Source organism: Myxine glutinosa, chromosome 9, assembly GCF_964187855.1.
Source record: "Myxine glutinosa chromosome 9, kmMyxGlut1.1, whole genome shotgun sequence".
NCBI lineage: Eukaryota > Metazoa > Chordata > Myxini > Myxiniformes > Myxinidae > Myxine > Myxine glutinosa.
Genome location: NC_136269.1, coordinates 10,090,631 through 10,103,504, shown reverse-complemented (window position 1 = coordinate 10,103,504; position 12,874 = coordinate 10,090,631). Strand labels below are relative to the sequence as shown.

The window sequence follows — 12,874 nt, the reverse complement described above, 5'->3', positions numbered from 1 at the left end:
TCCCGCAGGTTGGGAAATGCTGCTCAAGACAATATTGAGTGCCAAATTTGGTTGTATGGACGAAATCGGGTTCCATTTGTCACATTTTACAAATAGCGAGATACGCGGCACATCTTTAGTGGAAGGAATTTTTTTGGCGACCATGAAAACGAACACTGGGGCATGTACAGGAGCATTAGATAATGATATAGAGATTGTGATTGTGCGAAACTGAAAGATATTGAATGTAGCACATAAATACCTATGGAAAATATGAACGTGCTGTTTCAAGTGAATGAAGAAACACTTTCTGGTGGGTAGCATCGACAAATTGCGCACTGTGCAGCAACCGATCCGATCTTTATAGAATTAGCATCAAAACGTGCGCAAGACTTGACCAGAAGGTCACGAAATCGCAGCACAAGAACATCTTTTTTCTGAAAGTGGAGGTGAGGTCCACCATCCCCGCCCCCGGCCTGATTAGGGTTAAATATGTCTAAATTTTGTTGAGAAAATGACAAATGTAAAAATAAATAATAATAATAATAATAAATAATTTATATATATATTGTGACTGATCGCGGATTAAGATGTTATTTACCGAGCGGTGGTATTGCCGCGACCGTTACAGGATCCCTGACTCACCCGATTCACCCAGAACTTTGGCTGTATCGCACCGCAGCTGCTCAATGAGGGAAAAGACAAAAACGACGAATGCAAAGAGGAAAAGGAATAAAACGAGAAGACGGACAGAAGAGTAATTGGATTTATTGTACACACACAAGCAAAAAGGAGCAACCAAGTTTATTTACAACACATAAGACACAGGTGACACAGTGCAAATACTAGCTTATACAGACTTAATTAACCCAGGGACAGAACAAACAAAACAAACTCACGTACACAAGAAGGGTGGAAAGGCAGGAGGTGGATGGCTGGAGGGAGAGGAAGGTCCAAGGGGGTCATGCAGCACGATCGGCGCGTTTAGCAGCCGCCGTTCCTTTTCGGCCCTGCTCCAAACCGCCGTTCAGGCCCCCAAGTGGCTGTTGGGTGTTGTTGCTGCTGCGGCCTCCGCTTGCTTTGCCAGGCCTTGTCCGACTCGTCCGGTCCAACCCTCAACTCTTTCTTGGTCCCTCACTCTTTACCACCGACTCCTCAACGCAACCAACTGACCACCGACTCTACTGACTGACTCTTCACCACTCTCCACTTGACGACCGACTCTCAACCAACTCAGACCAACTCACGACTCACTTCCGTGCGCGCCTTTTATAGCGCCTCCAGCGATTAAGCCGCCGGCGTTTTGGACACGCCCATCGGGGTGCTCACCTCGGCCCTGGTTGGTCGCGCGACCCTCGGGCTCCGCCCTCGATGACGACGGGCGGGTATGCCCCTCCTCCCCTCTATGACGAGGTGGAGACACGCCTTTCTTCTCCGACCCTGCCTCGTGGTCAATGGCGGTTATTGGAGGGGAGGTGATTGGGAATCGAGGGCTCAGCAATGACGAGAGGGGATGTAATATGGGCAATCGAGGCTCGGCAATCACGAGAGGGGATGTAAAAGGGAATGGAGATTTTGGGGATGGGAATGAAAGGGGATCTATTCTTTCACTGGTGCAATGGAGTACTTCAATTAATGGGAGACACAGCCTTACCCTAGAACACAGAATAAGAGATAACTATCAACAGGGGTATTCTATTACTTGGCTGACGTGTATGCTTGTGGACTAATTATGGGATGCCCTTTCACCTTTACACAGCTCCGGAGGTAGGGGGGCGCAGAATAAACAATAATAATAATAATACAGCACACAATCAAAAAAATACAGTCCTCATCTCCGCAACAATATATTCCTGGATCTCCAGTCTGTTGCAGAAAGTATGGAATTTCATGCAAGTTTAGCATTGCTATTTGCTTTTAGGCAAAACGTTTTAAACTGAACAAACAGTTAAAGCTGCTGCGATTTGTGTCAACATTCTTGAGCTATTTGCACGCTTGGTGAGGTCTGGCGGAGTGATCCGTCTCCCTTGTGCCAGCATAAATAAATTTACATTTGCACAAGATGGACAGCATCCATGCAAGTTGTATAAATATCTGGAGACTCCAGCTCATCATTTCTGTTTATTTCTGTACGAAGAAATCTCAACTCATTGACATATATGTGAGGGTGATCATATGGAAAATGGCGTTTAAAACTTGTTTAATTTGCTATTTGGTTGTAGGAGATTACCTCGATCTCTCCCTTTGCAGTTTTGAGGGAGTACTGGTTTGTCTGGGCTGTTGATCAGCCGAGCATTCCACATTCTCTGTACAAGTTATTGAAGAACAACTTGCAGGAAATTCCACAGCCTGTCTTCTCCCCCCCCCACCACCCCCCCCCCCCCCCCAAAAGCTCCCCTGGAACATAGTTATGCGATGGCGCGTTGTCCGTTCGTCAGTCCGTCAGTCTGTCAGTCCGTAAACACTTTAAACTTCTTCTCCGAAACACCTAATGGGATTGCGACCAAATTTGGCACAAATGATATTTGTTGTGTTGTGACTAAAGTTTTTCTTCACGGCATTAAAAAGATCGGAGTCTAAGGGGGTTTACCGGGGTCAAAGTGGATCCAGGTTTGACCCCCACCCCAAAATAGGAATTTGCTTTTCCCTCTGAAACTACACACTATTTCGATGAAACTTCACCACAACCTTCATCACCCATGATGTACCAATGTTTGTTCAAGGCATTAGAAAAATTAGGGTCTTAGGAGGTATTTGGGGTTGGGGGAGTTGGCCCCCAAAATAGGTATTTTTTTGGTTTGTTTGTTTAAAATCTTATGATTATGTTGGTATGATTCTACATGCTGCCCTGTCTTCTAGCAACAATTGAAATTGGTTTAAAATACCCTTAGTGCAGTATACTGCTTATTCTACCAGGTGAGCGCCTGGGGTATCGCCCCTATGTTTGTATGTTTGTAGTCAGTTTATAATCTCCATCATGTATTTCAGTAGATTCTTGTTTGGAATGTTATTACTCGTGGATTACTTGGAGTACTTACCATGCGGGCGATCTTGTTCCCAGCGTGAAACGGGTTATTCTGACATCATTTTATTTGGGTGGTGTATAGGCAGCAGCCTCAATCATTGCCAAAAATAACACGGGTTGCGTGCATTGAGAAAAAGCATAGTGTTCATCGTGCTTAGATTAGATAATTCCAATTGAGCTGGTTCATCGGCTAACACCAGAGACCTGAACCCTGAGGCATATACATGCTATCGCCTTCCTGAGGCACATTACGCCTATCGGCTCCAACCTTTCGATATGTGATGATTCTATTAGCCATCGTTTTGGTTGTTTTGCACCGACCGTAAAACTTGTTGGGAGAGTGGGACGGTAGGAGCTTCATTTTCGGAGAACTTTGAACAATCAAATGCATAGTAGATGCAGCGATTCCATATGTACGTCCAATTTGTGGGGGGACTAACCCTAACCCTAACAATTTGTTTTTTTCACCACACTCTTTTAATAATGTTATACTGCACCGATTGGTGTGCTTGGTGAAGCACTATTTGCACTCATTATGCATGACGTGGGGTTTAACATCTCATCCTCACAGCTCAGTTTATAAAGAATTATGCACTGCAAATTGTGTACGTACCGCTTTACACAATGGCCACTCGTTCTTTCAAGCGGCGTTGGATGGATACTGCACATGTGCAGTGGAGTGAACTCGTCTGTTACTCAGCCTCTGTTAAAAGGCAGAAGTTTTCTTACGTTAACATTGTGCAAAAATTTAATATTTTGAATTGAAAATCTAAAAAAAGTAAATAATGACCTCGTACAAGTTTCTAATGACGTCGATTTAATCTCTGCTTGAGGGTGCCACATAGTTATTCGTGCAGTGCATAAGCTAACAGACCGCTGTCTTGATCACTGAGGCCGATCTTCACAAGGCCCATGACACCTATCGACTCAAAATCCCTTTAACTGTCACTTTGGTAGTTTTACAATGAAGGGGGAAATGTATAGACAGGTGTGTGCTTTTCCAAATCATGTCCAATCAATTGAATTTTTACCACAGGTGGACTCCAATCAAGGTGTAGAAACATCTCAAAGATGATCAAGAGAAATGGGAGGCACATGAGCTACATTTCAAGTGTCATAGCAAAGGGTCTGAATACTTATGTAAATGTGATATTTCAGTTTTTTCTTTTTAATAAATTTGCAAAACTTTCTAAAATCCTGTTTTGTCTTTGTCATTATGGAGTATTGAGTGTAGATTGATGAGGGAAAAAATGAATTTAAACGATTTCAGCATAAGGCTGCAACATAACAAAATGTGAAAAACGTGAAGGGGTCTGAATACTTTCTGAATGCACTGTATAGGAGTGCATGGGCCCGGTCACACAAACCATCCTTAATGACAGATTTTAGGGTTTACTTAAGTATTTCCTTAAAGTTTCCCTTAAGGACATCCTTTAGTTGAGGATCTTTGCATATAAGAAAATCCTTGTCTTTCCTTGAATCCTTAATGTATGGGGAGCCCCCCCTCCCCCTCCCTCCATCCCTCACTCACTCCTGTCATCGGCTTTTCTCCACCAATTAGAAGCAACCTTTCTTTAGGCACCCAGGTATTGTACATTAAGAAATGTCATAATTCGTTGATTGAGTTGACTTGTGTGCCTGATGTACTCGTGTGCCATATTGAACCACAATCGTGGCCTGATTTACTTTATGGGTTAAGGAAAGATTTCCCCTAAGGTAGATTTTTATTTATTTATAAGGATTTCCTTAAGTGTTGCATAAATAACCCTGTGGAATTCTTCAACTAGGGATTTATTTAAGGTTAAGGAAATCCTTCAGAGCCGTTGCTCTGCTGGGAAACCAATCGGATTAGATATAGGACGCTCGTATGAAAGCAAACACACAATGAACATGTGATTTTAAAAGACACTTGTTATACGCTGCATGGGGAACACATGTTTGTGAATGAAGTAGGAATAAAATGATTCTTGTTACCCTGCGCTCGCGAAGCAAAAAGCCGGGTTAAGTGATTGAGTGGTGTGCGTACGTGTCTGCATTTTAAAAATTAATTTTCTCGGCAACTATTGGTCCGATTGACACTATTTTACCATCGGAGTGCCTTCGTCTGTACAATAATTTTTTTTATTCATAATTATGACATCATCGGTCATGTTATACGGACACCATCTTGGAAAAACGTTGCACCTCTATATCTCCAAAACTACTCGATGGAAAAATTAAATATAATAAAATTGAAACATTGCTCATTGTCAAGTACTCCCCATGCGGACTAAGATTTATTAATGATGTCATCGGTGCCTTCATTATGATGTCATAATTCGACAAGTACACCGCTTCATCCTATCGGTATGAATTTTAGTTTTTTCTACAGCTGTTAGTCCGATGGACACGAAATGTTCACCATAGGAGCGCCTCTGCCTATATAATTTTTTGATTATAATTATGACGGCATAGGTCATGTGGTACAGGTGCCATCTTGAAAAAAAAAAACTCCCCCAAAAAAGCTGGTACGGTTCACCAGAGGACCTGGGTTCGATTCTTGGTCTGGGCATGTAATTTTCCCACATATATCAATTTAATCATTTATAATCCTGTTCATTAATGTAATAAAAAAATAAATTATAAACTGTCCTCTCCACCAAATTTCCTATTCCTGTATTTGCCTGATTCTTTTTTACACTTCGTTACCTGGCAAATGTGAATTGAAGAGTGCATTATTTTCCAGGATATAAATTGAAAGTGATTGCCTCAGCAATCAGTATAGGAAACTGGAAATCGTGCAGCATTTCGAATCAAGATTATATTTTGTGGGAGAAGCAGGAGTATGACTCTGCATCCATTGGAGGATTGTAGTGAGGAAAGACCAAACCAGTGGTGCACAAATAATTATTTTTATTTTTTAATTTTCCTTGCACATTTATTACCTCCGCCACCGAAGGTGAGCAGAGGTTACATTTTCACACCTTCCTAGTTGTCTGTTTGATTTTCTGTGAACAGGATATCTAAAAAAAGGTTATGGATGGATTCGGACAAATTTTGTGTATGGGTTGGGTGTGACGAGGACGGATTGATTACATTTTAATGATCTGGATCCAGATACTACAATGTTTAGTGATTCTTCACCTGTGAGAGATCGGGCTAAAAACTATATATACCGGTACATTGAACACACTTTGCTAAAGTCCACCCAGCACCATCGGCCCCACGAAGGCAACACCAACAACACATACAATCACATACACCAATACTAATACCCCACGACTCACCCAAATCAAAAAGCACCTGGGCACCACGTGTTGACAATCCCCATCTACATGTCTGTATGGAACAAGTCAGCAATGAAATTGCCTTTGTAAGATTGTCCTTATGTCTGGAGGAATTCTATTTTTGCGTCACATTTTCAAAGCGACGAGCACTCCGCAATCTCCAACATAATAAAGACTTAGTAATAAAGCCAGCAGATAAAGGTTCTGCTGTGGTCATTATGTCGAACTACATCGTGATACCTGCAAAGAGCTCCCACCCTTATACATCTCGAAGAGGTTAAAAGGTAGTAGATTCTATTCAGGTAGATTAAACCATCAAATCTTGTTTGGTTCTTAAAGACCCTCGTTGTCCATCTTTATTTTCTTCCTAAAATACACAAGGTAAACGATCCAGGTAGGCCAATTGGAGCTGGCTGCACTGCACACTGTTCTGATATAGAAATTTGTGGCCTTATTTACGTCCTCTCGTAATGAATCTGCACTCGTGTCTTAAGAATACGACCAGTTTTCTGACTCGCATCTAAAGATTGAACGAAACATACTCACCTTTGAACTCCCAAATAATTTTGGTCACGGCAGACATTACATCCCTCTACACTAATATTCCACATTCAGAAGGCCTGTCTGCATGCTGCAAAGCACTGGATACACGACAAGTCCCAATACCACCTACCCAAGGTACGTATGTGCCTATTGGAGCTGATGCTCAAATTTAATAATTTCCAATTCAACGGACGACATTACATTCAAACTCAGGGTACCGCTATGGGCACCCCTGTTGCACCATCATACATCGACCTCTTTATGGGAATGACAGAGGCTAAAATCTATGCACAACCTCATCATGGCATCTTGGAAAAATCCTGCGTACATTATATTGATGACATCCAGTTTACTTGGTCAAAATCCCCCATAGTCTCTCACAGTTCCAAAATGAATTCAATTCGATTCATCCAACCATCAAGTTTACATTTGACAGCTCACAGTGCATAGTTTACTTTCTGGACACGTCACTCACTACAAAACAACAGACTTGAAACAGAACTATACACCAAACCAACAGACACTCACTCTAACCTTCTCCCATCTTCATCTCACCCTAAACATACAATTACAAGCATACTGAACAGCCAAGCAATCGGAATAAGATGAATCTGCTTAACAAAAATGGCAGAAGAAACTTCTCTCTCCCAATTAGAAATACACTTCATTGAAAGACACGATGACCCTGACTGTGAAAGAAGCAAAAAACAGAGTAAAACGCATACCCAAATCAGACCTTTGACTTACAAACCCAAGCCTGCGGTGTGGGGCTCTCGGCCATAGCCTAACTGGCCTATGCTTTATTCTGGCGCTAAATGTGATGATTTGTTCTCCCAGTATTTTGCTGCTAATGAATATCTGGAATGCAGACTATCATTATTATAGTTAACCCTTTAAATTGTGGTAATATTTAATATCTCCAGTTCTTGCTATTTGTGAGGGGGGCGGGTGGTCGGTGCTTGAAAAGCATGCCCCTCCTTCCTCATTTTGGTGGGATTTACTGTCGATAGCAAATTCATAGTGTTCTTATTGTATCACCAAATGGGCAGTTGACACCTCTATCTGTTGCCAAATTGCAGCTGAGAAATCTGAAATTGCTTAGACCAACCAGCAACCCCAATGTTTAACAATTCTCAGCACGGAGGTGTGTTGGAATTCTTGATAATTTCTTGCTGTGGTGGATTTCCAGTAATTTGACGGACCATGGGTTGCAACGAATTTTTGCCATGACATCCAATGCAATGTCACATGCCATGACCTTGTCTCCTACATATGACTAGTCAAGTTTGTGATCATTCCACAGGTGACATTCATGGCCAGTACACAGACCTGCTGCGCTTGTTTGAGTATGGTGGATTTCCTCCAGAAGCAAATTATCTCTTCCTTGGTGATTACGTGGACCGTGGAAAGCAGTCCCTAGAGACCATTTGCTTGCTTCTGGCCTACAAGATCAAGTACCCGGAGAATTTCTTTTTGCTGCGTGGAAATCACGAGTGTGCGTCTATCAACCGCATATATGGCTTCTATGATGAATGTGAGTATTTCTGTTAATCAACACAATCCCTTAACATTTTATCCGAATGCTTCTTGAAAAAAACGGGGGACATGTAATAAACCTGCGCTCGCGAAGTGAAAATCGGGCGAAGGCATTCGGTGGTGCTCGTGTGGTGTAAGTGCGTGTCTGCATTTTTAAAATTCATTTTCTCAGCAACCTTTGGTCCGATTGACACGAAATTTAACCATCGGAGTGCCTCTGCCTGTAGAATGTTTATTCATAATTATGACGTCATCGGTCACGTGGTACAGACGCCATCTTGGAAAAACGTTACACCTCTATCTCCCAAACCGCTCAATGGAAAAAGTTGAAACAAGGCTCATTTTCAAGTGCTCCCCATGGGGAATAAGATGTGTTCATTATGATGTAATTGTTACCTTGTGTATGACGTCATAATTCGCCAAGTACAACGCTTGATTCGATCAATATGAATTGTTTTTCTCTGCAATTATTGGCCCGATTGACACAATTTTCACCAGAGGAGCACTTCCTCCTGTAGAATATTTTAATGATAATTATGACGTCATAGGTCATGCTGTACAGGTGCCATATTGGAAAAACTGAAAAACGTTACACCTCCATATCTCCAAAACCATCCCATGAAAAAAATTGAAACATGGCTCATTGTAAAGAACTCCACATGGGGAATAAATATTAACGATGACGTCATTGATGTCTTAATTATGACGTCATAATTTGACATGGACAATGTTTCGCTTGATCAGTTTGAAATTTATTGAGCGTGATCTATGAAACAATTATATTAGAGAATATACAATTATGATGTAATTGCTCACGTGGTCTGGCAGCCATATTGGATGAAAGACAAAAAAACAAAACGTTCAAAAACAGAACAGTTGGCTCGCACCAAGTTGACTGCGCAGGCAAAGTATTCTAAGAATACCATCTAGTCATCTGTCTGTCTCTCTCTGGTCGTCGTCTGTCTCTCCAGTCGTCATCTCTGTCTCTCTGGTCGTCTCTGGTCCTCTGTCGTCGTCTGTCTTCTGTCGTCTCTCTCTCTCCCTCCTCTGTCGTCTCTCTCTCTCTCTCTCTCTCTCTCTCTCCTCTGTCGTCTCTCTCTCTCTCTCTCCTCTGTCGTCTCTCTCTCTCTCTCTCTCTCTCTCTCTCTCCTCTGTCGTCTCTCTCTCTCTCTCTCTCTCTCTCCTCTGTCGTCTCTCTCTCTCTCTCTCTCCTCTGTCGTCTCTCTCTCTCTCTCTCTCCTCTGTCGTCTCTCTCTCTCTCTCTCCTCTGTCGTCTCTCTCTCTCTCTCTCCTCTGTCGTCTCTCTCTCTCTCTCTCCTCTGTCGTCTCTCTCTCTCTCTCCTCTGTCGTCTCTCTCTCTCCTCTGTCGTCTCTCTCTCTCTCTCCTCTGTCGTCTCTCTCTCTCTCCTCTGTCGTCTCTCTCTCTCTCTCTCCTCTGTCATCTCTCTCTCTCTCTCTCCTCTGTCGTCTCTCTCTCTCTCCTCTGTCGTCTCTCTCTCTCTCTCCTCTGTCGTCTTTCTCTCTCCTCTGTCGTCTTTCTCTCTCCTCTGTCTCTCTCTCTCCTCTGTCTCTCTCTCTCTCCTCTGTCTCTCTCTCTCTCCTCTGTCGTCTCTCTCTCTCTCTCCTCTGTCGTCTCTCTCTCTCTCTCCTCTGTCGTCTCTCTCTCTCTCTCCTCTGTCTCTCTCTCTCCTCTGTCTCTCTCTCTCCTCTGTCGTCTCTCTCTCTCTTCTGTCGTCTCTCTCTCTCCTCTGTCGTCTCTCTCTCTCCTCTGTCGTCTCTCTCTCTCCTCTGTCGTCTCTCTCTCTCTCTCTCCTCTGTCGCCTCTCTCTCTGTCGCCTCTCTCTCTGTCGCCTCTCTCTCCTCTGTCGCCTCTCTCTCCTCTGTCGCCTCTCTCTCCTCTGTCGTCTCTCTCTCCTCTGTCGCCTCTCTCTCCTCTGTCGTCTCTCTCTCCTCTGTCGTCTCTCTCTCTCCTCTGTCGTCTCTCTCTCTCCTCTGTCGTCTCTCTCTCTCCTCTGTCGTCTCTCTCTCTCTCCTCTGTCGTCTCTCTCTCTCCTCTGTCGTCTCTCTCTCTCTCCTCTGTCGTCTCTCTCTCTCCTCTGTCGTCTCTCTCTCCTCTGTCGTCTCGCTCTCTCCTCTGTCGTCTCGCTCTCCTCTGTCTCCTCGCTCTCTCCTCTGTCGTCTCGCTCTCCTCTGTCTCGCTCCTCTGTCTCCTTGTCGGTCTCTCTCCGTCTTCGTCTCCGTCTTCGTCTCCGTCTCCCTGCGTCTCCATCTGCGTCTGCGTCTCCCTTCGTCTCCCTTCGTCTCCCTGCGTCTCCCTGCGTCTCCCTGCGTCTCCGTCTGCGTCTGCGTCTCCCTGTGTCTCCCTGCGTCTCCCTGCGTCTCCCTTCGTCTCCCTGCGTCTCCCTGCGTCTGCGTCTCCCTGCGTCTCCGTCTCCGTCTGCGTCTCCCTGCGTCTCCGTCTCCGTCTGCGTCTCCCTTCGTCTCCGTCTCGGTCTTCGTCTCGGTCTTCGTCTCGGTCTCCCTTCGTCTCGGTCTCCCTTCGTCTCCGTCTCCCTTCGTCTCCGTCTCCCTTCGTCTCCGTCTCCCTTCGTCTCCGTCTCCCTTCGTCTCCGTCTCCCTTCGTCTCCGTCTCCCTTCGTCTCCGTCTCCCTTCGTCTCCGTCTCCCTTCGTCTCCGTCTCCCTCCGTCTCCCTTCGTCTCCGTCTCCCTTCGTCTCCGTCTCCCTTCGTCTTCGTCTCCGTCTCCCTTCGTCTCCGTCTCCCTTCGTCTCCGTCTCCCTTCGTCTCCGTCTCCCTTCGTCTCCGTCTCCCTTCGTCTCCGTCTCGGTCTTCGTCTCCCTTCGTCTCCGTCTCCGTCTCGGTCTTCGTCTCCCTTCGTCTCCGTCTCGGTCTTCGTCTCCGTCTCGGTCTTCGTCTCCCTTCGTCTCCGTCTCGGTCTTCGTCTGTCTCCGTCTCCCTTCGTCTCCCTTCGTCTCCGTCTCCCTTCGTCTCCCTTCGTCTCCGTCTCCCTTCGTCTGTCTCCCTTCGTCTCTGTCTCCCTTCGTCTCTGTCTCCCTTCGTCTCTGTCTCCCTTCGTCTCTGTCTCCCTTCGTCTCTGTCTCCCTTCGTCTCTGTCTCCCTTCGTCTCTGTCTCCCTTCGTCTCTGTCTCCCTTCGTCTGTCTCCCTTCGTCTCTGTCTCCCTTCGTCTGTCTCCCTTCGTCTCTGTCTCCCTTCGTCTCTGTCTCCCTTCGTCTCTGTCTCCCTTCGTCTCTCTCTCCCTTCGTCTCTCTCTCCCTTCGTCTCTCTCTCCCTTCGTCTCTGTCTCCCTTCGTCTCTGTCTCCCTTCGTCTCTGTCTCCCTTCGTCTCTGTCTCCCTTCGTCTCTGTCTCCCTTCGTCTCTGTCTCCCTTCGTCTCTGTCTCCCTTCGTCTCCGTCTCCCTTCGTCTCCGTCTCCCTTCGTCTCCGTCTGTCTGCGTCTCCCTCTGTCTGCGTCTCCCTCTGTCTGCGTCTCCCTCTGTCTGCGTCTCCCTCTGTCTGCGTCTCCCTCTGTCTGCGTCTCCCTCTGTCTGCGTCTCCCTCTGTCTGCGTCTCCCTCTGTCTGCGTCTCCCTCTGTCTGCGTCTCCCTCTGTCTGCGTCTCCCTCTGTCTGCGTCTCCCTCTGTCTGCGTCTCCCTCTGTCTGCGTCTCCCTCTGTCTGCGTCTCCCTCTGTCTGCGTCTCCCTCTGTCTGCGTCTCCCTTCGTCTCCGTCTGTCTGCGTCTCCCTTCGTCTCCGTCTGTCTGCGTCTCCCTTCGTCTCCGTCTGTCTGCGTCTCCCTTCGTCTCCGTCTGTCTGCGTCTCCCTTCGTCTCCGTCTGTCTGCGTCTCCCTTCGTCTCCGTCTGTCTGCGTCTCCCTTCGTCTCCGTCCGTCTGCGTCTCCCTTCGTCTCCGTCTGTCTGCGTCTCCCTTCGTCTCCGTCTGTCTGCGTCTCCCTTCGTCTCCGTCTGTCTGCGTCTCCCTTCGTCTCAGTCTCCGTCCGTGTCTCTCTCCGTCTGCGTCTCCGTCTGTCTCCGTCTGCGTCTCCCTTCGTCTCCGTCTCCGTCTGCGTCTCCCTTCGTCTCCGTCTCCGTCTGCGTCTCCCTTCGTCTCCGTCTCCGTCTGCGTCTCCCTTCGTCTCCGTCTCCGTCTGCGTCTCCCTTCGTCTCCGTCTGCGTCTGCGTCTCCCTTCGTCTCCGTCTCCGTCTGCGTCTCCCTTCGTCTCCGTCTCCGTCTGCGTCTCCCTTCGTCTCCGTCTCCCTTCGTCTCCGTCTCCCTTCGTCTCCGTCTCCGTCTGCGTCTCCCTTCGTCTCCGTCTCCCTTCGTCTCCGTCTCCGTCTGCGTCTCCGTCTCCCTTCGTCTCCGTCTCCCTTCGTCTCCGTCCCCCTTCTTCTCCGTCCCCCTTCGTCTGCGTCTCCCTTCGTCTCCGTCTCCGTCTGCGTCTCCCTTCGTCTCCGTCTCCGTCTGCGTCTCCCTTCGTCTCCGTCTCCGTCTGCGTCTCCCTTCGTCTCCGTCTGCGTCTGCGTCTCCCT

At 46.7% G+C, this 12,874-nt stretch overlaps 1 protein-coding gene across 1 annotated transcript in view; it reads left to right on the top strand.

Annotated features, from left to right (window-relative positions):
- The window catches only part of LOC137435653 (serine/threonine-protein phosphatase PP1-beta catalytic subunit), a 94,868-nt gene that overhangs the window by 57,816 nt on the left and 24,178 nt on the right, over nt 1-12,874 (top strand). Inside the window, exon 3 of the mRNA XM_068129595.2 lies at nt 8,117-8,347. Within this exon, the coding sequence (XP_067985696.1) occupies nt 8,117-8,347 (231 nt within the window). The remainder of the gene's footprint in view (nt 1-8,116; nt 8,348-12,874) is intronic.